This window comes from Paramisgurnus dabryanus, chromosome 16, assembly GCF_030506205.2.
Source record: "Paramisgurnus dabryanus chromosome 16, PD_genome_1.1, whole genome shotgun sequence".
NCBI classification, from domain to species: Eukaryota; Metazoa; Chordata; class Actinopteri; order Cypriniformes; family Cobitidae; genus Paramisgurnus; species Paramisgurnus dabryanus.
In genome coordinates this window covers 13,670,788-13,697,435 of record NC_133352.1, presented here as the reverse complement: position 1 = coordinate 13,697,435, position 26,648 = coordinate 13,670,788, and the positions used below count along the sequence as shown (strand labels likewise).

General features: G+C 37.5%; 2 protein-coding genes across 3 annotated transcripts in view; one reads left to right on the top strand and one right to left on the bottom strand.

Moving 5' to 3' along the window:
* Positions 1 to 5,787: 5,787 nt before the first annotated feature.
* Positions 5,788 to 9,663, top strand: LOC135748373 (F-box/LRR-repeat protein 3). The gene is given in 10 exon segments (XM_073812092.1): positions 5,788 to 5,882; positions 8,634 to 8,725; positions 8,728 to 8,827; positions 9,135 to 9,212; positions 9,214 to 9,324; positions 9,326 to 9,439; positions 9,441 to 9,479; positions 9,481 to 9,510; positions 9,512 to 9,607; positions 9,609 to 9,663. Coding segments are annotated over 10 exon segments (810 nt in total).
* A 1,977-nt stretch (positions 9,664 to 11,640) lies between these two features.
* The window catches only part of atp10b (ATPase phospholipid transporting 10B), a 50,109-nt gene continuing 35,101 nt past the window's right edge, over positions 11,641 to 26,648 (bottom strand). Inside the window, exons 13-21 of one of the 2 annotated variants that reach the window (XM_065266526.2) lie at positions 25,311 to 25,495; positions 23,465 to 23,771; positions 23,262 to 23,338; positions 23,021 to 23,146; positions 19,161 to 19,361; positions 18,109 to 18,189; positions 17,898 to 18,002; positions 17,283 to 17,470; positions 11,641 to 13,098 (exon numbers count right to left, since the gene is read on the bottom strand). In XM_065266526.2, the coding sequence (XP_065122598.1) occupies positions 12,927 to 13,098; positions 17,283 to 17,470; positions 17,898 to 18,002; positions 18,109 to 18,189; positions 19,161 to 19,361; positions 23,021 to 23,146; positions 23,262 to 23,338; positions 23,465 to 23,771; positions 25,311 to 25,495 (1,442 nt within the window). In that variant the 3' untranslated portion in view covers positions 11,641 to 12,926. The remainder of the gene's footprint in view (positions 13,099 to 17,282; positions 17,471 to 17,897; positions 18,003 to 18,108; positions 18,190 to 19,160; positions 19,362 to 23,020; positions 23,147 to 23,261; positions 23,339 to 23,464; positions 23,772 to 25,310; positions 25,496 to 26,648) is intronic. The other variant, XM_073812111.1, reaches the window with a different exon arrangement.

Genomic DNA, 26,648 nt, shown 5'->3' with positions numbered 1-26,648 from the left:
TTAATCCTGCCAAACCCTGAAGTTGGCTTGACTGGCACATGGCTCCGGATCTAAATTACGGCCCTTTGCATTACTCACGGCCATGCGAAAGCAGCTGAGATGTAATGTAAACGGCAACAGGGTTTGGCCCAATCCCCGACGGTGCGTGACTCCAGATCAAAATTAATCCTGCCTGCAGTGTCAGTAGCTATTGCGATCTAAACTGCTGTAGGGCCATGCTCATCTGCCGTAAAACAATTCTAACTTGAGGATCGGTGCATACCTGTGAGGGGATAGGACTCACAGGGAATGCCCTATTCCTTGAGGTTTTATTGACGGCATTTAGTGCTGGACCTATGGTCATTCCTTTTGACTACGTAAACCACGCAAAAAGAAGCTCCAGATCTAAATTAATCCTGCCTGCAGTGTCAGTAGCTATTGCGATTTAAACTGCTGTAGGGCCATGCTCATCTGCGGTAAAACAATTCTAACTTGAGGATCGGTGCGTATCTGTGAGGGGGTGGGACTCACAGTGCACGCCCTATTCCTTGAGTTTTTATTGACGGCATTTAGCGCTGGACCTATGGTCATTCCTTTAGACTACGTAAACCACGTAAAAAGCAGCTTGAATGTAAACGACAATAGGGTTTGCCCCAAACCCTGAAATTGGCTTGACCGGCACATGGCTCCGGATCTAAATTACGGCCCTTTGCATTACTCACGGCGATGCAGAAGCAGCTGAGATGTAATGTAAACCGCAACAGGGTTTGGCCCAATCCCCGACGGTGCGTGGCTCCAGATCTAAATTAATCCTGCCTGCAGTGTCAGTAGCTATTGCGATCTAAACTGCTGTAGGGCTGTGCTCATCTGCCGTAAAACAATTCTAACTTGAGGATCGGTGCATACCTGTGAAGGGGTGGGACTAACAGGAAATGCCCTATTCCTTGAGTTTTTATTGACGGCATTTAGGGCTGGACCTATGGTCATTCCTTTAGACTACGTAAACCACGTAAAAAGCAGCTTGAATGTAAACGACAATAGGGTTTGCCCCAAACCCTGAAGTTGGCTTGACCGGCACAGGGCTCCGGATCTAAATTACGGCCCTTTGCATTACTCACGGCGATGCGAAAGCAGCTGAGATGTAATGTAAACGGCAACAGGGTTTGGCCCAATCCCCGACGGTGCGTGACTCCAGATCAAAATTAATTCTGCCTGCAGTGTCAGTAGCTATTGCGATCTAAACTGCTGAAGGGCCGTGCTCATCTGCCGTAAAACAATTCTAACTTGAGGATCGGTGCGTATCTGTGAGGGGGTGGGACTCACAGGGCACGCCCTATTCCTTGACTTTTTATTGACGGCATTTAGCGCTGGACCTATGGTCATTCCTTTAGACTACGTAAACCACGTAAAAAGCAGCTTGAATTTAAACGACAATAGGGTTTGGCCCAAACCCTGAAGTTGGCTTGACCGGCACATGGCTCCGGATCTAAATTACGGCCCTTTGCATTACTCACGTCTATGCGAAAGCAGCTGAGATGTTATGTAAACGGCAACAGGGTTTGGCCCAATCCCAGACGGTGCGTGACTCCAGATCAAAATGAATCCTGCCTGCAGTGTCAGTAGCTATTGGGTTCGAAAATGCTGTAGGGCCGTGCTCACCTGCCGTAAAACAATTCTAACTTTAGGAACGATGCGTATCTGTGAGGCGGTGGGACTCACAGGGCATGCCCTATTCCTTGAGTTTTTATTGACAGCATTTAGCACTGGACTTATGGTCATTCCTTTAGACTACGTAAACCACGTAAAAAGCAGCTTGAATGTAAACGACAATAGGGTTTGGCCCAAACCCTGAATTTGGCTTGACCGGCACATGGCTCCGGATCTAAATTACGGCCCTTTGCATTACTCACGGCGTTGCGAAAGCAGCTGAGATGTAATGTAAACGGCAACAGGGTTTGGCCCAATCCCCGACGGTGCGTGGCTCCAGATCAAAATTAATCCTGCCTGCAGTGTCAGTAGCTGTTGCGATCTAAACTGCTGTAGGGCCATGCTCAATTGCCGTAAAACAATTCTAACTTGAGGATTGGGGAGTTTTTATTGACGGCATTTAGCGCTGGACCTATGGTCATTCCTTTAGACTACGTAACCACGTAAAAAGCAGCTTGAATGTAAACGACAATAGGGTTTGGCCCAAACCCTGAAGTTGGCTTGACCGGCATATGCTGGACCTATGGTCATTCCTTTAGACTTCGTAAACCATGCGAAAAGCAGGTCCAGATCTAAATTAATCCTGTTTGCAGTGTCAGTAGCTGTTGCGATATAAACTGCTTTAGGGACGTGCTCATCTGCCGTAAAACAATTCTAACTTGAGGATCGGTGCATACCTGTGAGGGGTTGGACTGGGACTCACAGGAAATGCCCAATTCCTTGAGTTTTACTGACGGCATTTAGTGCTGGACCTATGGTAATTCCTTTCGACTACGTAAACCACGCGAAAAGAAGCTCCAGATCTAAATTAATCCTGTTTGCAGTGTCACTAGCTGTTGCGATCTAATCTGCTGTAGGGCCGTGCTCATCTGCCGTAAAACAATTCTAACTCGAGGATTGGTGTGTACCTGTGAGGGGGTGGGACTCATAGGGAATGCCCTATTCCTTGAGTTTTTATTGACGGCAGTTAGTGCTGGACCTATGGTCGTTTCTTTAGACTACGTAAACCACGCGAGAAGTAGCTTCAATATAAACGACAATAGGGTTTGGCCCAAACCCTGAAGTTGGCTTGACCGGCACATTGCTCCGGATCTAAATTACGGCCCTTTGCATTACTCACGGCGATGCGAAAGCAGCTGAGATGTAATGTAAACGTCAACAGGGTTTGGCACAATCCCCGACGGCGCATGGCTCCAGATCTAAATTAATCCTGTTTGCAGTGTCAGTAGCTGTTGCGATCTAAACTGCTGTAGGGCCATGCTCATCTGCCGTAAAACATTTTTAACTCAAAGATCGATGCGTTAGTGAGGGGGTAGGACTCAGAGGGCACACCCTATTCCTAGAGTTTTTATTGACGGCATTTAGTGCTGTACCTATTGTCATTCCACTACGTAAACCACCCCAAAAGCAGCTTTGACAGTGGTTGTTGGTCAAGAGGGGGTGCCGCTCCCCAAAGTTGGCCAGAGAAGAATGCTACTTTAACATGTAACCATATAGTGCAAAATAAAATCATTTAGTTGTATTATTTCTTTGTTAAACATATTATAAAAATGTTTTTGAAAATAAAAAAATCAACACTGAGTTCGTTGTGTGTGTGTCATGTGTGTATCATGTGTCTGGGGCGCACCCCAAATGAGTGTGTATGTAGGTCAGTTAAAGGGGTGAAAAATGTGACCTGAGGCTGAGCTCTAATTAGTTGGTTTCGGATCCACCTAGGGGCACAGGACTGTGCGCCACAAACCCTCCCAGTTATTTTGTAAGCAAATCAAAATTGTTTTTATGTCTTTGACCTCATGTCATTGGATCGTTTTCAGAGTCTCATAACCGAGTTGCAGATTGCCATGTAACTGCTAGATACAGTACTGATCAGTGAAAGCAAGCTACTGAAAAAGGAAATATGATTTCATGTTTACAAGGCAGACAGGGCAGAGTTTATGACTTGTACTTCAAACAGCCACCAGGGGGTGATCAAAGAGCCAGCAGCTTCACTTTTCAGGATGTATGAGGCACACCCAGTTTAATCGGTCATTGGCCCGGTCCCAAATGGCACACTCTGGACTTGTGGACTTTCTCAGAGTCCACACTTTGATGACATCATGTAGTGCAGACCTTAGGGACCCTTGATGCAAGTCCACGAGGGCGTACCAGAGTGGTATTTTTGGGACATACTCGAGCGTCATGCCAGAAATAGGAGGAGTAGTTGCCCATCAGTGTGAACTCCTCCCATCCGACTTCTGATTCGTATGATTGCTCTTTCGCAAGGACTTCTGGGTTGGTAAAGTGCGTGAAGCCTGCACCAAAGGTGCAAAGGGGGCACTGAGGAGCACATGTAAAAATGACAAATGGAACACCCTACGGACTCGTAGACTAAGCGAGCACATGTAATATAAGGCCACGAGACCGAAATTACACATGAAGTGCACCATGTGGGACAGGGTCAAAGCAGCTGTAGTAGTCCACACCTCCAAACGTATTATTTTAACGAGACTCCAGGTGTGCTAAAACCTGTCTCCAAATAGCTTTTTTGAGGTCTTTAACTTAAGGGTTCACATACTTTTTCCACAAGCAGGTTTTTTGGTTGTTATTAATAAAGACATGAAAGATCAAATATTATTTTTGATTGTCAATTCCCTTGACCTAGATGAAGATCAGATCACATTTTATACAAATTTACTCACACTTTTCACATACTTTTTCTTGCCACTGTATTTGAGAAGCATGCTCTGATGCAGTGGGTAATGCACACAACTGAAATCCACGTTTTCTTCCTCTCACGTGCAGCTCAATGGAGCTCTTGGAAACGGTCTTGCGCAGATCACTTTATTATGGGTCCATGCTGAGAGCGAGAGAGAGAAAGAGAGAGAGACACAGCCATTGACATTGCATTTGGTTAAACTTCATAGCAAAGCAAACCAGTCTATTCTGGGGATGGTATGCTATTCTTTGAGACTAATAGACTGGCATAAGTAAGTATTATATTTGAAGACGTGTAAAGTGACAAATATTTTTTTTCTCTCTGCAAACAGTGTGTAGAAGAAACATTGATATTTGAGCAAGTATTTATTATATTACATTATAATAAATTAATTCAAATAAACGGATGCATTCTCATGCATTTAACATGAAAATCTTTGGTTTAAGACAGATTGCACTTAAACCAGACTGGACTCCTAATGTTTGTGCAGAACTATGTGTGTTAACATAATCGATGTCACAAATAAGCAATCTAGAAATAGAGCAGAATTTCTTGTGTTTACATTATAATTTTTATTTTATAAGAGTGAAGTTATTTTTGAGAGAGAAAAATCAGCATTATAATGCTAACATTGTGTAAGGGATTATACACAGACTTTAATACAAACACATCTCAATATAGGATGATCCTGAAGGGATTAATTTTGTAATAATACATTGGTGACTACAGTATGATGCTAGTTACAGCAACTTACCAAATAAATAACTACATCAACACAAATTTAATAGAGGTAAAATTATAATTGTTAACTTGATAAGGAAACATTTCCTACATTTTGGAAATGTAGACAATTGTGATAAATTAGGAATGTTATGATTGACCAATCAGAATCAAGTAGAGCCTAGAAATAAAAATAATAATTTTAAGTCTGCTAATGCATTTAAATGCATTTTTAAATTTTTGAATTTATCATCCAACAGCATGAAAAGGGGACAATAGTGCCAGAGCTTTACCCCCTCAGAGGGCAAAAACAAGAGAAATAACAGTGCCATTCCAGTGTATGCCCAAAAGGGGTCCTCCAACTCACAGAAACCCACAGAGGGAAACATTGGGCAACCAATCAAAGAGCATTGATGCTTAGACAGTTACTTAACACCTGTTGTGCATAGAATGCACTTTAAAAATGGCTGGGTTACTTTTAACCCATGTTGGGAAACTATTGGACAGAACACATGATGGGTTAAAAATTACCCAATTTTGGTTTACTGTTTTGCAACCATTGGTTATAATAACCCAGCGCTTTATAATAACCCAACTTTATATTATTTAAAGACACCTAATAAAATGTTATGCATGTTATATTGTAATAACAGAATAATTAAAATGTTATACTTTACATACTTATTATGCACAAGCTTGACAGCTGCCCAGAATCTGCAGAAGCTGCCTGCAATACTCTCTCACAGCCTTCCACAGCATGGCCAAGCTTCATGGATGTGTCCTAGGTAGAACAGACATCTGTCTACTCTTGCAACAACATTTTAATACCTTAATAGCAACTGTTGAGAAATAAATAAATTATGTATATATATATATATATATATATATATATATATATATATATATATATATATATATATATATATATATATATATATATATATATATAAACTTTATTGCAGACACAGGTCCATATCATACTCATACATAATACACAGTATAAAAAAGAACAAACAACACATATTAACCTATAAAATATACAGGCAATTACACCAATGCCTTCTTAACCTTGAAGTAAATCTATAGCAGCTTTTCAAGGGGCTGACTAAAGATACAATTAGTTGGTTCTCCGACTTGTCCAGGCGGCACATAAAACTGAACATCAATTGTCGCAAGAGTGCCTCACAAGTAAGCACCCTATTAGACACAAACAGCTGACTAGCACTATGCCACCTAGGGACACGAAGCAGCAACCTCATTGCATCATTGTATGCTACTTTAAGCCTCTGCATACTCTTCTTCCTATAGTTAGACCACAATTGAGCAGAATATAGTGGTGTTATATAGGTTTTAAACAAAAAACACTTCACAGAGTCAGAGCACATGGAAAATTTCCTTATAAGCATGTTAGCTTGAGCATAAATTTTACAACACTGTCGGTAGAGGTCTTTGTCATCTGTCCAATCATCAGTTAAAACATGCCCTAGATATTTAACCTATATATAAATATATATATCATGTATTGTCACAACAATAGACAAACACAATGTGCATAATCTGACAATACACAAATAATTCTAGTTTCTTGTGTCTTTTTTGGAAACACGCATTAAACATTCACAGTGCTTCAGAAAAATGTAAGTGAACCACTGATCTATATAAATGACTGGATTGCGCATGACGTCACACTTGTGAAGCCACCGCGCCGCCATGTTGGTATACCCAAACGTTCTATTAAATTAATGGACGTTATCAGATTTTAATGATAAAACATCACTTTACTCGTCTTCGTTTTTATATGTGAAGTTACCCTGGTCATTATTACAACACAAACGTCCAAAGCATGTAAATAGTTATTTACTGAAAGTTGAAGATTTTGCGTTTTAATTAGTTATTATACATTCATCTTTATTACAGTATCAGATCAGCAGACAGACCGCAGCATATTTAGTATTAATGACAATAAACGTGCTCATTCTGAAATCTAAATAAACAATCATGCTTTGTACCATATGTGCATGCAATAATTTGCTAGTTTTGTAATTATGTTATCTAAACTAACAAGTTACCTAAACGTATTTAGAGAAATAACGCTGACCGTCACAGTGTAGCTGAATGTAAAAAAAAAAAACTTTATTTATAACCGTGTCATTACTGTAACAAATGCAACAGACACACTCACCTTAACGGTTTTTTATAAATCCATTATCCTGCCCGATTAAAACATAAACATTGCAAATAACACCAGAATTAACAAATAATTAACGTACACATATCCTAAAAATTAACCTTGTGTAACTGATACGCTGTAAAGGGGGTAAATTTTGATCATGATTTTGAATGGAAGTCAATGACGCTCTCTGCCGGTTGGGTATACCAAGATGGCGGCTCGAACTCTGCGCTGGTTTCACCTCACACAGTTAAGTCAAGCGTTCTATGCGCAATCCAGTCATTTATATAGATCAGTGAAGTGAACGCATAGATTAACTACTTTAATGAAAGCTAATTTGTGTCAGAAGATGGCAAACTGGGGTCCAATTAATAAAATGAGTTTAAATGTGTGGTTTAGTGCTACTTTGATTGATAAAAGACACTCAAACATTTTAAGATTGCTGTCCTTAAGAAGCATCAGTTCTTATGAACCATACCTCGCAAGAAAGAGCTTTCTAAATATTTTGTGTCGACTGATGGATGTCTAAACCTTTTGAGATTGTTTTGTATCCCTTTTTAGCCTTATGGAGTGCAACAACTCTTGATCGAAAATATCCGATCAAGAGTTGTTGCACTCCAGCTAAAGGCTAAAAAGGGATACAAAACACTCTCAAAATGTTAAGACATCCATCAGAAGACAGACACATTGCCTATAAATGGAGACAGTTTAATACTGTGGCTACCCTTCCTAGAAGTCTCCGCACAGCCAAGATGACTCCTAAGAAAACAACGCAGAATATTCAATGAAGTAAAAAAGAACCCACGAGTAACAGCTAAAGAGGACTGAAGACATCATTTGAACTGGCACACATCTCTGTTCACGAGTTTACCATACGTAAGTCTTTGAACAGACACAGTGTCTACGGCAGAACAACACAAAGGAAGCTGTGTCTGAGTTAAAGCAGTTTTGTAAAGGGGAATGGGTAAAAATTACTGTTGAACGATGTGCAGGTCTGATTCAGAATATATATATTAATGGTAAGTCGTCATAATTATAGAAATCATAATTATAGAAAGTCTTGATTGTTATTTTACAATGTGCATAAAATTCGACCTAAAAAACTGCATCATAACCATTTTTGTAGGTGTAGGTAAAAGGCTTACCTTTTAGTATCAAAACATATAAATACAAGGAAGTATTACCCTCTATCTAAGTGCATGCTGATGGAAGTTCTTTGAATGTTCAATTTAGAGAGGAACAGTTTACAATTACGTTTGTGTGTTTGATGTGAACCAGAAATGTAAAAGCAGGGTGACCTTGAAATAATGTTGATAAAGGGTAAGGGAAGCCAACGGCTCTGACTTTGCCTCTTGTCTGTTTTCAATCACACTTTTTGTCATCGCTGGCGGTGGTGTTTGTAAATTCAAAGTCTCTGTCATCTATAAGAATTGATGACACAGCCGTTGATGACCCTTGAAGGAAATGGTCGCTAACAACAGTGACACGCTCAAGCTGCTGAAGATGAGTAGCTGTCCTTGACTAAACTCCTGCAGGTCAGTACCGTTGTTCTCCATGTCTTGCCCAAAATGCATTTTTGTTGGTGTTGCCATTTCAGAAGTAGTTTTGCTATGCATTGTTCATTTTTTGTTGTTAAATGTTCTGTTTTACTCAGAAGTGCATTGCATCATGAAAATAAGATGTGCTTAAAATTATTTCATGTTGACTGCCAAAAATTATATTATCTCTGCAAATTTATATTAAATTGCCTCAATTTATCAATGTTATGAACGCACTCCCATAATACACACATTCAATGCAGTGAAATTAGTTTAGCCCTTAATCATGAATGCAAGCTAACCAAGTAGTTTCTGGCCCATCCAGGCCTCATCCAGGCCTGCGGGAACTGGCACTTAACTACCACCTGCTGAGCGACAAGCTTCTTCTGGCCCTGTCCTTAGATGCACCTGCGCATCAACCTGGTGAGCGAGAACCTGGGTCAAACCCAGTTCCACACCATCAAGAAGAGCAACTGGGAGATTCTCATCTGCCACTCATCTCAGGTCAAAATCGTCATACCTTTTCTTGTACGAGAAAGAGTCTGAGTCCTTCTTTCTCAAGGAGACAGCCGTTGCATACCTGTATTTCGGCCTGGCGATCAGCAAAGACATGTTGGACCATATCTGGCTCCCCGTGTCTCATGGAGCTGGTGGTGTATGCGAATAGGCTCTCTGGATGAAGAATTGATTCGTACAGCAGAGCCTCACTGCTATTGGTATTTGTGAGTGTGAACTAATGGAGTTTGTGAAGATATGTGGTGGTCGTCTGAGACAGCTGTCGATCATGGAGAAAGTCCTTATACAACATTGAGCAAATCCATATCGCGGTCTCTAAACATCTGGACCATATTTGACTCCCAGATACGATGCATACGTAGTAGAACTGCAAAGCTGCTGTGTGGTTATACCTAACATGAACATACAGACGTGTAGACATATTTACAGTGATGCACTTGTCATCAAAATATGTAGATATCCAAACTAGTCTACTTATTATTCTGACAAGCTGTCTGCATTTGGCAGGCATGGTAGCCATTACACAGAATTGGGTAATTAAAATATATCATGGGAAACAAAACATCTGACAACACATATGGAAAATCATTGGGTGTAAAAGGCTGTGAGCTGGTGTAGTACAAACATGATTTGTGATCGGATCTGAGATGAGATGGATTTTAATGCAATGTGTTTACAGTTCTACACACAAATGTGCAAAAGAAAGTGGTTGTTTTTGTAAAGCTTATTTATACTTGATATTGACACTGTGGGACTTGCATGTACACTGTCAGAAAAAAATGGTTCAAAGCTGCCATTGTGGCAGTACCCTTTAAAATGGTCATAATATACACCGTTTAGGTATACATTTGATATACATATTAAATATTTATCTCTGATTAAAAAAAAAACTACTATTATCTCTTTAGGCATAAAGATGTATTTTTTTTAAAGAGTACCGCACCAGTGGCAGCAAGGAACCTTTATTTTATTTTTTTTTTTACAATTTTTTACTTTATAGATTTTATAAGCCATTTAATAAAAAAAAATCCTAAACAATAACAATTTCAACAAAATATGATAGCTAATTTATAAAGTTTAACTTCAGTTATTTTTAATAAATGTATTAATGTAATTCTTACATTGAATATGCCTTTTAACAGTTAAAACTTTTATGTTGTCCTTGTAACAGAAAATCTATTCAGAAGTTATATTATCCGGAACATTATCCTAATCCATATATATTATATATGGATATATAAATTACAACTGCACTGATATATCGGCCAATAATCAGTATCAGTGAAAAGCTAATTTAAAGTTAGCACTATCAGCTGATAGTTTTAAAGCAGTCGATATTCATGTCGATGTACAGTACAGCGCGTCGTGAATGTGTTAGCATTTAGCCTAGCCCCATTCATTTTTAGGATCCAAACAAGTATGAATTTAGAAGCCACCAAATACTTTCATGTTTTCCCTATTTAAAGACTGTTGAAGTTTGTAGCACTTCGACTTTAGCGCGCAGTAACATCACCCCTGACTACACCCCCTCTCGCTCAAACCTCTGTCAATATTACTGCGCCCGAGGTTGAAGTGCCCCCACAGTAAGTGTTCTTCTGCCAAACAATATAGTTCTCATTTTCTATCCGCTTAAACGTGTTATTTGGTACCACCATAACTACTCATGTATTAGTCTTTAAATAGGGAAACCTAGAAGGCTTTTAAATTCATCCCTGTTTGGATCCTAAGGAATGAATGGGGCTAGGCTAAATGCTAAAACATTCACGACATGCTGTACAAAGATTAAGTGCATGCATTGAAAAAATATAGTTATGTATATATTCGTCTAAGTTGAGGTAAGAATATAGTTAAATATTAAAAAGCGGTGGTGTTTTCCTTTAACATATATCAGTAGGCCAGCAAAATAACCAGTGTTAAATGTACACTGCTTATAATTGTACATTTAATACTGTTGATTCTACTGTTGTTTTGTTTCAAGATTCACACTAGTTATGTTTTTTTTTTGTAAGGTATGTTTGTAAAAACTACTTAAATGCCCTAAAATAAATAAGGCCTAGTCCTGGATTAATCTAAACATGTCCGGAAAAACTGCCCAGTGGTGTTTGTATTTATTTCAGTCTCTCATTTTTAGTGGTAATTTGTGTTTCTTTTAAAATATCTATGCTGACCTTACTGTTTTAAGAAGAGGTAGTCAACAACGATGAGTCGACTGGTTGGTTTTAATCATTTTGACTTTTCATAATAGTTCATAATAAACTAATAAAATATAATGAATAACTCCACAGTCAGTCAAAGATCTTGCAGGTTTTTTTAATAGTTCATATGACATTTTGTTCCTGTAAACCTAATTCATATAGTAAATCTTAAATTGAATAAACAACATTTTAACAGAATAAATGTTTGGTGGTTGATCACAATAAAAACAAATTACATTTTTCAGCCTATATATTTGATATAACATTTACATCTGGCATACAGTAATTATCTCTGATTTGCACATTTAAAACATATGAACAGATAATTAAGGGAATTTATTTTAATTAAGGGAATGGGGAAATGTGATCTTAAAGAAAAGATCTGCTCTTCTGATATTCAGACTTCAACCATCTTGTATTGTTTCTTTCCCTAAATGGATGATCATGTTTGCAGTTCATCATATCACCACTAGATAGCAGAATGTATCCGTCAGAAACAGCCCTGACATCATTACATAAACATGACTTCTGCCTCTGCAACACCCTTTATTTTAAATACATATACTGAGCTTTGGCTGCAGTATGTTACACACATGCTACGAGGATGCAGAAAAGAGACAAACTCGATCTCTCTGTCTGTGAGATCATCACTGACCCCATCACGAGCGAAGAGCGTCACACACACACGTCAGCGACGCAATTAAATATTCAAATACAGACGCACGAGCTTGTCATCTGTGTTTGTGTGCATGTTACACACAGACACAGACAGACAGACAGACAGACAGACAGACAGACAGACAGACAGACAGACAGACAGACAGACAGACAGACAGACAGACAGACGCAAGCATGCGTTTGTTCAAATACAACAGCCATGACGTGTATAACGAATAAAAATGACAAGAAGATCCAGCCTCCTTATTAGCACAGTGATGCGCGTGTTTCTGTCACCACGCACGCGCTCTGAATACAAACGGAGAAATTACGTAACATCTGCAAACCTCAATTATTAGATGAGAGCATACAAATGTCTGCATAACAACAGTAAGTAGGTTTCAAACACTTTAAATTAAAGATTCAGATGCTGTCATGCTGAGAAAAAATATTCAGGTGTATTAGTGTGAATTGAAACACAGCATAGGCAACGTGTGATGTTTATGCAGATGCTTTGTTAGGATTCAAAATTGAAATGCACAGCTTCAATGCATTTAAATTATTCCTGGGCTAAACCAACACGAGCTCGTGCCGCCCCGACACTTTTCGTTGGTGCATCGATGTGTGCAAAACATACATATCAGTTTTACTTGTGCCCTTTAGCAGGTTTCTATAATGAAACATTCAAGTTTTTCCATGTTTTCGCTCTCTTATTTAACAGTAGTGTGTGTGGCGTGCTGGTGTGTAGTTCACGCGCTAGCGCACGGAGAGGATGCGTGTGAAGGAGAGGCGCACGTGTCTCGCAGGCCACGCCACTCTCTGATCTTCTGCGCGCGGTGGGAGGGGGAAAGGCGCTCGAGCTGCCGCGCGCTGAGGTGAGAGGAGGGAGCCAGCGTTCCCCTTAGGACATGATAGGTGTACCTGGAAAAGACCAAAAATTAAATGTAATGAAAATCAACTATGATTTTACTATATTAACCTGTTTATAAAGTATTTGTAGTAAACCTATAATACAAAATCAATCTAGCACAAAACATTGTACCTTTACTATAATAAAATAATGATAGGACATGATAGCTCAAAAACGAATATCAACTATGGTTTTACTATAGTAACGACCCAGCAAACACAGAATGTTTCCCTAATGTTAGTTTTTTTTTTTTTGGAAAACAAATAGTAATGTTCTGGGAACGTTCTTTTTAGTGTTTTTTTTACTTATAAATAACGTTCTCTAATGGTAACTTTTTAGATATATTTTTGGAACCATAAAATAACTTTACCATAACGTTGCAGTGTGGTTATTTTTAAATAACCTAAAAATAACTTATACATAATTGTCACGATCGGATTAGACACCGAATAAGGAAACTAAAGATGAACCCAAACGCAGACACGAACTACAAAAATAAACTATGATTTTATTAATACAGAACATAAATACCCACGAGGGGGGGAAAACAGAATATAAACTAAACACTGGTAAGACACGTAGCATAAACTGGAATAAAACAGGAACTAGAAACAGAGCACACGGAGACCATGAAACTCTGAACATACAACAACGCACGCACACCACACAGAGAACACGAGGGCATAATATAGACAGCACATCAATGGGGAACAGGTGAACATAATTAATCACGTAAGACCCGAGTACATAAGGGAGTAGGGTAAAAGTGACAAGACACTGGGAACACGTGTCACACATACATGATGTGAAAACACACGTGTTCCCACATAAACACAATGCTGCCATAGTCTTGCCCTCTAACATCCCGCCTGGATAATAACCAGGGTCAGGCAAGACCATGACAGCCACAAAACACTGGGAACATGTGGAAGCCACACACTATATGCCTCCACATGCTCCCACACAGAACATAGTACTGTCATGGTCTTGCCAGATCCACTCAGACCTGAGTTTAGTACAAAAGCTCTGGCAAGCCCATGACACATAATGTTCTCTAATGATTAGTTGTTGGTTACATGGGCGGAAATCCCGGGGGGGTCGGGGGGGACAGGACCCCCCCTATCTGAGGGTTGTCCCCCCTAAATTATCATTAGAATATGTGTATTGAAAATAATTTAATGATTTATAATACTTAAACTAGTTGTGTAAGAAGTGAAACAATACAAATGCAAACGGAGCAACAACAAAAAAACGTTTTAAATACACTAGTCAACATTCGAAGTGGATCAAAACCATTCAAAAAAGTTTACATAAAATCAATCCCTAATACCCATTCTTGTCTTAGGACAACTTTGATAAACTTTTTTGATCCACTTCAAATGTTGACTAGTATATTTGGATTCCCCCTCCCTTGCCTCACAGTGGTTTGGTCCACTGCCCACGCCCCTTTTACCTCACCACCACACATTCCGGTGGTAGAGAAGTGTACGGAGCCGACGCGTTAATAAGCTATATACAATACAACGTTTCCCATCACTTATCAGTTTATCCTCATATGTTTTAAAACTGGACTATTTTGACATATAAACATGAACATATTTCGTTTTCTGAGAACAGAAGCAGATAAACGATCAAGAAAACATTTTTATGCATTCATGCAGAGGTGAGGCAGAGCTGAAAGTAACAAATTACATTTACTCACCTTGCTGTAACTGAGTTTTTTGTGTACTTTTACTTTGAGTAGTTTTTAAAATCTGTACTTTACTTTTACTTAAGTATGTTTAAAGTATTGTTGGTTACTTCGCTACATGTTAAATCATATCCGTTACTGAGTAAAAATAAATAAAAAAGTAAGGTGATAAAGACGCGCCACGGTCGGATGATTGATTGATGGGCGGGGGAACGCGCAAAAAGAACCATGGAGAGGGACGAGACAGGCGCAGGCTAATGCAGACCCTCAATTCAATTCTTACGAAAGAAACCCCTGGCCATTGACGCAAAGCGATTGTTTCATTCAGGTAGGGTTCATGCTCTTGAGTACGGAGTTTGAGAATTGCCGACCGTGTTTAACCGCTAATTTGCACGATGCATTTTTAATACATGCGCATTATCTTCCGAGGTCTAGCAGCTTCGCGTCAAGTCAAACAACTTGAGAACGTCCTCGAGAATGCGCAGATCATTAGACATTGCAGAGAGAGAGAGAGCGCGAGAGAGATAGATTGAAAGACATCAGGTACACAGGTCTGGGAGCTAATAAACGTGTAAAGGATGTATAGTGTATAGCCATGGCACTCATCTCATTATATGTTCATTTATGTATATAGTTTAATAACAATGTATGTTACCAGCAATACATCAATTACAACCTTCATATAATGATTGTATTTACTAGCTGCTGACCTCATATTATTTTTGCTTCAAAAGTGCATAACTCACCTGTAAAAATCATTAAATAATTCCATAAATGTTTCTTAGTTATAAAAAGCTTTTTATTTTATTAACATTTGTTATTGCACTTTAATTGTAGAGATGTTTACAATTAAAAACATAGTTTGAGATGTATATATCCTTCCTTTGTGAACTATACTAGAAACCTCTCCCCGCTGTAAAAAAGTAACTCTTAAAATTAAAATGACTTTTTACTTGAGTAGATTTTTAGACCAGTAACTTTACTTTTACTTAAGTAAAATATTATTAAAGTAACTTTACTATTACTTAAGTAGAAAATTGTATTACTCTTTTCACCTCTGCATTCATATGTATTAAAATTAAATTTGCGTCCGTTCATAGAGAAAGAGAAACGTTTTCTATCTGTACCCATTTCCTTGCAAGTACAATTTTGCCTGTATTATTGGTGTCCCCTTCAAAAATTGTTCTTGAAAAATTTTATGTTTATTGTCCCCCCCAACATTTAGATGAGATTTTCGCCCCTGGTTGGTTATATATTTGGAACCATAAAAAAACGTTCCCATTACGTTGCAGGGTTGATCTTTTTAAATAACCTAAAAATAACTTATACATAACGTTCTCTAATGGTTATTTTTTGGGTTATATTTTTGGAACCATAAAATAACGTTCCCATAACGTTGCAGGGTGGTTATTTTTAAATAACCTAAAAATAACTTATACATAACGTTCTCTAATGGTTAGTTTTAGTTATTGTTGGAACCATAAAACAACGTTCCCATAACGTTGCAGGGTGGTTATTTTTAAATAACCTAAAAATAACTTATACATAACGTTCTCTAATGGTTACTTTTTAGATATATTTTTGGAACCATAGAATAACTTTACCATAACGTTGCAGTGTGGTTATTTTTAAATATCCTAAAAATAACTTATACATAACCTTCTCTAATGGTTAGTTTTAGTTATTGTTGGAACCATAAAACAACGTTCCCATAACGTCTCAGGGTTGACATTTTTAAATAACCTAAAAATAACTTATACATAACGTTCTCTAATGGTTATTTTTTTAGTTTTATTCTTGGAACCATAAAATAACATTCCCATAACGTTGAAGGGTGGATATTTTTAAATAACCTAAAAATAACTTATACATAAAGTTCTCTAATGGTTATTTTTTGGTTATATTTTTGGAAACATAAAATAATGTTGCTGTAACGTTGTAGGGTGGTTATTAAAAAAAACTTATATATAACGTTCTTAAATGATTTTTGTTATTTTTGGAACCATAAAATAACGTTCTCATAACGTTATTTTTTGGTTTCAAGAACGTTATTTTTTTCAAGGTTTGTATTTGGTTTGCAAGGAATGTTTTCTTCCTGGCAATGTTCTTAGGAATGTAATTTTTTGGTTAGTTTAATATTCTTAACCTTCTCAACCTTACCCTAACGTTAGGGGAACGTTAAACTAACCTTAAAATAACATCCTATTTTCCTAGCTTAACAAAAACAAACCTTGGAAAATAATGTTTTGGAAACCAAAAACTAACGTTAGGGGAACATTTTGGGAACCAAAATATTATTATACACATATTATTAACAATATTATTTATAGTAAAACAATAAGTGATAATCATTCTAGCACAAAACATGCTTGCATTTTTATTATAATAAAATCATGCTTGTTTTGGGCTTTTATCTTATAAAGCTATTTGAATAGTAATGTAGTAGGAACTGTATCACGAAAAGAAATAAATGATATTGTGTTTGAGTTCACTAAATTGAAATACCGTGGCAGCAAAGCAACAACAGTGGTTAAAATGCAGACGAGGTAGAACATTGGATCGGCCATTTGAACGTGCATGATCCAGTAGGGGTCAGATGGAGGGTTGCAGCTGATGCAGATGGCACTGTAGGCCAGAGTCACCATGAAGTACACAAGCACACTGCCTATCATGATCACCCAGTGTACCACTGTCTGTAAGCCAAACAAGCAAACAAATACACTATAAAACTGAAATAGGTAGATTTATTATTCTGTAACATATTACAACTGAAAACTTCTAGTCCAGAAATGATCATACAACATCTGACGTCAGGTCTAAAACTAAGCTACAAAAATGACTTATTGAAGATAACCGCCCTCATATGCAAATATTACAAAATATAAAACTTATTAAAGATATCAAGGTTATATTTTCAAAAAAGAATGTTCTTTACATAAGATAATTTTATGTAGAAAACAGCTCATCACTTAAAATAACTAGCTGGGTTGACTAATGTCAGTGTTGTGCATGTGATAGTAGAGACAAAAGTCGAACTACTATAAAGTCAACGTTCTGAATAATGAATTTCAATAGATTTATGTAGTGTTCTTCATTTTTGCCAGTACAGAGGAAACTTACCCAGCTCTTTATCTCAATCGCCAGATGCAGGATGATGGTGAACAGAGAAATCGTGTTCATAGGAGTACCAAATGAGAATATGCCAATGTCTAAACCGTTGTACGTCTTGAGAAAGAACAAGCCGTGATCAGATACAGTAACACATTCCTCCAATATCTTACATAAAGATGACACATGAAACAAAATGAGGCAGATGTAACTGTCTTCTTACCCAGTAAGGAATGAAGAAGCAAACTAGACTCTGATAAAAGGCATCAAGAATAGCAATCCAAAACGTTGAACGCTTGTATCCCTGTAATCAAACATTTTAATGTATTAAAACAAAATGCATTGACTATTAAACAAATAACCAAAGATAGTGTAAATACAAAGATGAATCAATGCACTTATCAAGGTCACAAATGCAAAACTCATGGTTTTAAACAACGTTCCATACTATTAGCACAGAAACCATTCTTTAACAGTGGTAAGAACATGCATATATAATTTGTATGGATGGTTTATCAATACTAGGGTCACTATAGATGGTTTCATCAGACGCTCAGCGCATTGACGCAGTTTTGCACATAGATATGTATAATAAAGGCTAGATGTCCTGCCCACACTGATGGCCAATGGGGGTTGACGTTCGCACCTGGCGGCCATCTTACCTCAGACAGCTCGCTCACTCGTAGCATTGTGTTTAATGGAGCATGTACTTTTAAATGACCATAACTTGCTCAATATTCTTCGGATTTGCAAAAGGTTTGGTTTGTTATAAACGTCAGAGATGTACCTATGACACTGCTTACTTATGAATAATTTTCTTGTAACATGTTAAAGCATCCAGAATTATAATGTTTGTAAGAAACCAAACCGTTTGATAATCGATAGAAAATTGAGCAAGTTATGGTCTTTTAAAAGTACATGCGCCATTAAACACAATGCTACGAGTGAGCGAGCTGTCTGAGGTAAGATGGCCGCCAGGTGATGACGTTAGAGACTCTGCTGTAAGACATCTAGCCTTTATTATACATATCCATGGTTTTGCACCTGAACCAAAATGAACCTCTGGTCTGTATTTATTGATCACGGCTGCTGAAACTGTCTATAAAGCAAACTGTTATGTTTGTGATAATAAACAAGTAAATTATTGCAGAAAAATGAATTTAAATAGTCTTCCTAATTTATCAAATAGAATCTAAAATAGGGTTGACACAATACCACAATTCCTACAGATTGAGTACATTGTGTAATAGTAGATTTTTATAAGGGACATCTAACCTCTGTGTGCTGTCCTCTCCTGTATAGCTCAGGTAGACTCATTAGGGTGGAGTCTGACACCTCTTTGTCCATAATTCCAAACATAATGGGAGGGGCAGAGGTGAAGATGAGGTTGAAGAATATCATTAGCCAGTAGTCAATCATAGCCGTGGCTGAGAACCCACAGAAGAACTGATACCAGAACAGAAGGTTCACATACGCCTGTGTAAGATCAAACAGAATGTAAGACTGGATACAATATTTGCCGTATTTAAAGGGAAGCGGATCTTATTACAATAATACTGCCCCTTATTCTGCACATTCCAACCATGGCACCGCCATTTAAGGCAGAGAGAGAGAGAGAGAGAGAGAGAGAGAGAGAGAGAGAGAGAGAGAGAGAGAGAGAGAGAGAGAGAGAGAGAGAAATAATTCACAGCACAACTGCATTTCAATTTTAACAAACCACCATTAACTCTTTCGCCGCCAGCGTTTTTTTTTAAAAAGTTGCCAGCCAGCGCCAGCGTTTTTCATGATTTTCACCAAAGTTTAATGCCTTCCAGAAAATGTTCTTCTTTAAATATATGAACATACAATATACCAAATGAAAGAACAGACCCTCTGCTTTGGATAATAGCAGTTTGCAGAAAGACGGAAAATCTCGTCATTGGCGGGGAAGCGTTTTCTCTTAATTGACGAGATATCTCGTCAATGGCGGTGAAAGAGTTAATGGCAATCACTGTTTGCATTTCATCAGCTCATTTGCATTTAAATGAAAGCCCGAAAACGGCACATTTTTGCTTACACCTACAAAGTGGCACTTTTAACATTGTTTTAATAAATTATCTGTGATGTATTTTGAGCTAAAACGTCACATATGCACTCTGAATTCTGACACCAAAGAATTATTTTACATCATAAGGGACACTCCATTTGGTAACACTTTATTTCGATAGTCCACTTTAGACATTTTACTAATTATAAGTAACTTTGCAACTACTTATCAACTACCAATCTTTAGAGAATAAGTAATCTGTTTGCTTAATATCTACTAACACTTTATTGGGATGATATCTCAACAGACATTCAACTGTCTATAAGTATCTTTGCAGGTGCATGTCAACTTATTCCACTAACCCAAACCTCTTCCCTAACCCCAACCCTTACAGTCTACTAATACACTAATGACAGTTAGTTGACGTATAGTTGCAAATTATTGAAAGTTAGTTGACATGTAGTTGCAAAGTTATTTATAGTTAGTAGTAGGGGTGACCCCGAATAGTCGAAGATTCGATGCATCGATAGGATAAGCCTGATTCGACTACCAATCTCACAGTCGAATCGTCGCAGATGTGTTACGAAATGAGGATCATTCAATTTTGGCCGTGGGTGCACACATTATCTGATCTCACATATAACATATTTCTCACAATATATTAATATACTGCATATTATGATAATGCTGCAAATAATATGTGAAGTAGCAGCTTTCAATAAATATTTTTAAAATGCTTTAATAAATCCAACAACCCCTGTGACCGGGATACACGTGCATAAGAGGTTTATATGTTAATAAACCATTGCCTCTTTGTTTCTACATTTAAAAGAAAAAGCTGGCAAATTATATTATGCCTTTCGTTCTTTTAATAATTTCTATATTTTATTTTATTTATAAATCACTTTGGGTTATCTGATTTAACTATTTGGCTTGTGTTTTGTTTCCGTGCACTTGAGGCATTTTGCATATTTGTTCTGCACTTTGTTACTTTTGACCTTATTTTATTAACAAAATTGTATTTATTATAAACGTAAATTCTGATCTAATTTAAGTATGTACATTTTGGATAGCTTTTCGTTGTATCGATGTTGCGCTATTGCGTGCTGGCCATGCTTGCGCATGCAATTTAGCCGAACAGGCTAGGTGCTCTGCGTCTCATATTTAGGAGTTCATCAAACTAAACTTTAAAAAACGGATGTTTTTCGACGAGTATACGTTTTTAAAATGTATTTAAAACAGAGTGGTTATCTTCAAAAGTCAAAAGTTAAACTACAGGTAAGCCGTTTTTTTTTCGGTGATGAAACGGAAACTAGTATCTGCACCGAACCTATTTCTGCCTGACACGAATGTTTTTCTTGTGATTTAATATTATGGTCAGTCGGTGTTCACTTTCAAATGATAGCAAAGAGATTCCTGAAATAAATAATCCGGTCTTTCTGTATCTAAAGTTAATACAGAGATGATCAAAGTCAAAGCAAGCAAGCAGGTATTTCTGTGCTAAATAATAACGCGTAGTGTCTATAAAATCATTAATTTCAGTGTTTTTCTTGTTATAAATTAACGTTTTGTATATATGGTTATATACAACGAATTGTATATAAAGATTAGTTTTTATCATTTACAGTCACAATCACAAATTATTTGTCATTTCTCATTTGTCGGGTTTTTTTGGTCATGACTGCTTTGACGCGCTAAATCTCCAAATTAAATAAAAACACTTAATTGTAGCCGGAGTTTCCAAAGCAGGAACACCTTTGTTATTTTTTTAGGTTTATTTATCAAAATTTATTTTTGTGTGATGGTCTGTAGATCGTGGCTTTAAAATGTTATGAGGAATAATTAAACAAATGTTGCCTTACATTTTACCTTAATATATATATATATATATATATATATATATATATATATATATATATATATATATATATATATATATATATATATATATATATATATATATATATATATATATATATATATATATATATATAAAATGCATCGTCAGTTTTGTCTTCTTTTATTACTTGAAAGACAGTTTTGGTCCCTTTATCAGAAAGTTGTTTATGTGTGCTGCTTGTGAAAGAAAATAAAAGTTACCTGGCCCCTTCCCAACCCATGCACACAAACATAGATGATTCGACTATCGGTCGACTATGGAAAGATTCGACAATTCTGATTCGAATATGTAAATCCTTAGTCGAGGACACCCCTAGTTAGTAGCATGTCTAAAGTGGACTATCAAAATAGAGTTAAATTTTAGATTTTTACAGTTTTCAGCTGATCTCCGGGTCTGGTGGTATGACTTCTAGCATAGCTTAGCATAATCCATTGAATCTGATTAGACCATTAGCATCACACTAAAAATAACCAAAGAGTTTCAATATTTTTCCTATTTAAAACTTGACTCTTCTGTAGTTACATCGTGTACTATGGCTGCAGCAGGCGTAGTGATATTACACACTGCACAAAAATAGTCCCCTTGGTTACTTTCAATAGCAGGGGACTATTTTCAGGCACTGCGTAATATCGTTACCATGTCCTTGATTATTACGCCAGAATGAGTATAGTATAGTTCCTAGATATATCAGCCTAGAAAATCACAACTTTTAATTTTGCGTCGGTCTTAGTGCACAATGCAACTACAGAATAGTCAAGTTTTAAATATCGAAACTCTTTGGTTATTTTTTAGCGCAATGCTAATGGTCTAATCAGATTCAATGGATTGTGCTAAGCTATGCTGAAAGTGTTACCCCAGACCTGGAGATCGGCTGAACGAATTCCAAAATGGTAAGAATCAAATGTTTAACTCTTGGGGAGCTGGAAAATGAGCATTTTCAAAAAAGTGGAGTGTCCCTTTAAATAAGTCTCATAATATGTCCCCTTTAAAGATATAAAAGCTATAACCTAATAATGAAACAAAACAATTGCATACATTTTAAATTCCCTTAAAGAAAATAAAAAAGGCAGTTTGTAATGTACTTTTTCAAACTAAATGTACATTTTCTAGTAAAATTGCGACTTGTCGCTTATACTCATGAGACAAAAAGTCCATATTTGACTTGAGGGACCCTCGTATAAGAAAACTGTTTGTCAAAGTGATAATTACCACATTTTTGTAGAAGAAATAGATGACCATATTGGCCAGTCTTGAGTAGCACCAGTGTCCGTGAACGAGCAACAGTCTCTTTAAGTGTTTGAAGCGAGTGATAGCAAAATCACTGGCCATCACCGCCTATAGAACATAACCACAGCAGTTACCACAACAGATCCGGTCAATAACGTGGTTTTATGTATTGATGGATCACTCAAGTGCTAGATAAAGATATTTTATCGAGCAAAACACAGACCTGCATCCCTTCTTGTCCAGAAACTCCAATGCCAACGTCTGCAGCCTGAATCATGTTGACATCATTGGCACCATCACCTGAATGTCCACAAATCATTATATATTATACTGTATTCCCCACCAGAAATCACTTCACAGAAGCGATGTTACCGAAACACAAATGATTTCCCAAACCCCTCCACCTCATATCAAAGCTTTCATTACCTATGGCGAGGGTCATGACCCTTAATTTGTGCCGTATCAGTTTAACCACAGCGCTCTTCTGCAGCGGCGTCACTCTGCAGCAAAGCACCGCCCGGCAGTGTTTGCAAAGCTCCACAAACCGGTCCACCAGTTCGTCTGACATTGCCATGTGTAAGGTCGACCCATCTATCACCAGACCAATGCTGGGCTCCATCAGCGGCCCAGTAAATGTGAAGTTATGACCCCTGAACTGCGTATCCATTTCGGCTGATAGAGTTCTCCGTCTTACCTCTCCCAGCGTGTCTTCTAATCTCATTTTACACACGGACTGCAATGAAACAGTGAATTTGTTGGTCTCCAAACATACAGAAACGCTGTCATATGTTACTTAAAATCCTGCATCTTTATATTCACAAAAATGTAAATCATGGGCTCCAAAACTGGAGGTCTAAAGTTTAAACCCTTGATGGCTGTTAAATTAGCACGGCCCTGTTAATCCCGTCCGATAAGTCACCAATAAATAGGCTTGGGACTGTATGTATTGAGAGAATGATGAACAAGTAATCAAATGTAACTGCTTCGGCTCATGAATATTAATTAGGGGAGATAAATGGGTTACATACCAATGATAGTGTGACCTAATTAATATTCATGAGCTGGCACATCTCCACACGTGCCGCTGCTATTTTAAATGTCTATACATGTGGTTTGTGAAAATATCTGGGTTATGTCGAAACTACATTTTAGCTGTTGCCCATTCCACTATACAGTTTTATTTCCTATTTAAGAAACAAAAATGATACAAAAGATGACGATAAATAATCATGTGTCAGAAAGTGCAAGGCTTTAGATGCATAATTTAACAAGAGCAATTTCATGAAATGTGTGTAAAACAATATACGCGAGACTCTGGAAAGGATTTGATTTTGAAATGAAACTAGAACGCTTTCCTGCCCTCCTCAGAAGTGTGAAAATGGGATTACAGTGAAGCTATATGAGGCATTCAGAATAGTGAATGCACTTGTTTTCTCAGCTCTCTTAAACACAGACTCGAGCAGACGCAGAATGGAAAACAACATATCTGACAAATCGGTGCAAATGCATTTACGTGTCTATATATTGAATGTAGAAGTTTAGTCTTGAGGGGATGATGGTGTGTTAACACTGAAAATATCTTCACTGTTCTTGAAGCATTTCATTAGGAGACAAAAAAGGTCCTGGGTTTGATTCCCAGGAAAGGCATTAAAGGGGTCATATTATGAGATTTTTAAAAAATGTCAAATAAATCTTTGGTGTCCCCAGAGTGCGTATGTGAAGTTTTAGCTCAAAATACACCATAGATAATTTATTATAACATGTTAAAATTGTCACATGTTATGGCCTGAGCAAAAGTGTGCTGTTTTTCCGGATGTGTCATTTAAAATGCAAATGAGCTGATGACATGCAAACACTGATCACAATGATGGTGGTTTGTTGTATTTGAAACTCTATTGTGCTGTCAATTTTTTTTTATCTTTTTCTCTCTGCACTAAATGGCAGTGCCGTGGTTGGATATTGCAGATTAAGGGGGCGGTATTATTATAATTGGCCTTGCTGCCTACCTTAAAAAACAGGCGAAATCTAAACGACCTATTTTTTCACATGCTTGCAGAAAATGGCTTCCCCAAACAAAGTTACTGGGTTGATCTTTTTTATGTTTTCTAGGTTGATAGAAGCACTGAGGACCCAATTATGGCACTTAAACATGGAAAAAGTATGATTTTCACACTATGACCCCTTTAAGGAAACACACATAAATGTAAATGTTAAGATGTTATGATGGTATTAACCTGCATGGTATCAGATAAACAGAAAAGGGGTTTATCACCTTCTTCATTGTGGTGAAGGTGACCACCAGGTCTTCATGATCCAGCAGCTTGCAAGAGTATGCGATGTTGATAGCCGTCTCAGGTTTGTCCCCTGTCAGCACCCACACCTGCATGCCAGCCTGTCTCAGAGCCTGGATGGTTTCTGGAACGTGCTCTTGGAGGCGGTCCTCAATCCCTGTAGCCCCTGTGGGCAAGTGTAATAAAGTCATTTCAATTTTGGATGGTCAAGCTGCATTTAAAATGACTTGCTCTGCAACTTGAACCCATAGTTCTTATCAAAAGCATGCAAAAATCAGCTATTGAATAAATCAAGAACTCCATTTTGTTTTGGGTAAAACTGCCATGAAATATGCAGTATGCAAGTATGAAATATGCAAGTAAGGCAGTGCAGTGTAGAACAATTTATTTGTGTTCTAAAATTTTTAAACCTGCAATATTATTCTCAGGAAAAAAGGTACAAGAAGGTAAAAAGTTGTCACTAGTTTTATAAAAAGTACATCCCATGTTTTATAAAATAATACCCCATGTTTTATAACAATACCACATGTTTTATAAAAAGTACACGTTTTACTTAAAGGTAGGGTAACAGATTTGATCCTGAAACATTTTTAGTTATGCTGCTTAAAAGTCTCCTCACATTCTGATAGCAATCACTGTGTTAAGTTGTTTAAATGTATTTGTAAAAACTTATGTCATCTGTGAAAGGCGTAGGACCAAAAAATGTTCAACAAATCATAGATTTCGGTCCGAACGGACGTTTCCTTTTATGTCCCTCATACGTAAGCGTAATTTGAATTCCCACCGCGCAGCGAGTCCACGCAGACACCATACGTCATCGTCGCATTCACGTGCGCTCTGGCTGTAAACAGCGAGAACACCAAACTTTTCTGCTGAATTGACAACCTACACAGGAGCAACAAAACTAAATGCATCTTTTATAACAACAACAGCAAAAACTGCCTGGATCAGCAAGAGCAAAAACCCAAATTAACATCGGTAACTTTACTGCTTTACCACGAGATGCAAACAGCTACAGGAGGCAAAGGGTCTGAAAGGGTCGTTGCACTGTTTATTTTGGTAAGGTAGGTACGCGATATGTTTGTATTGAGATGGATTCAGATATTCTACTTTGATGAAAAGTTGTGTTGCTTATGAAATTTGTGTTCGTTTTCCGGATTAGCATAACGATATAGTTACTACGTCTACACAATCGAACGTGTGCTTAAACTAATTCTGATGTAAACCAGTTGTTTATGTTGGTTATTTTGGAAGTGTTATTCACTTTGTACTGCAAAGTTTTCTCACTGGTGAATGAGACATGAGACGTGACCGTCTGA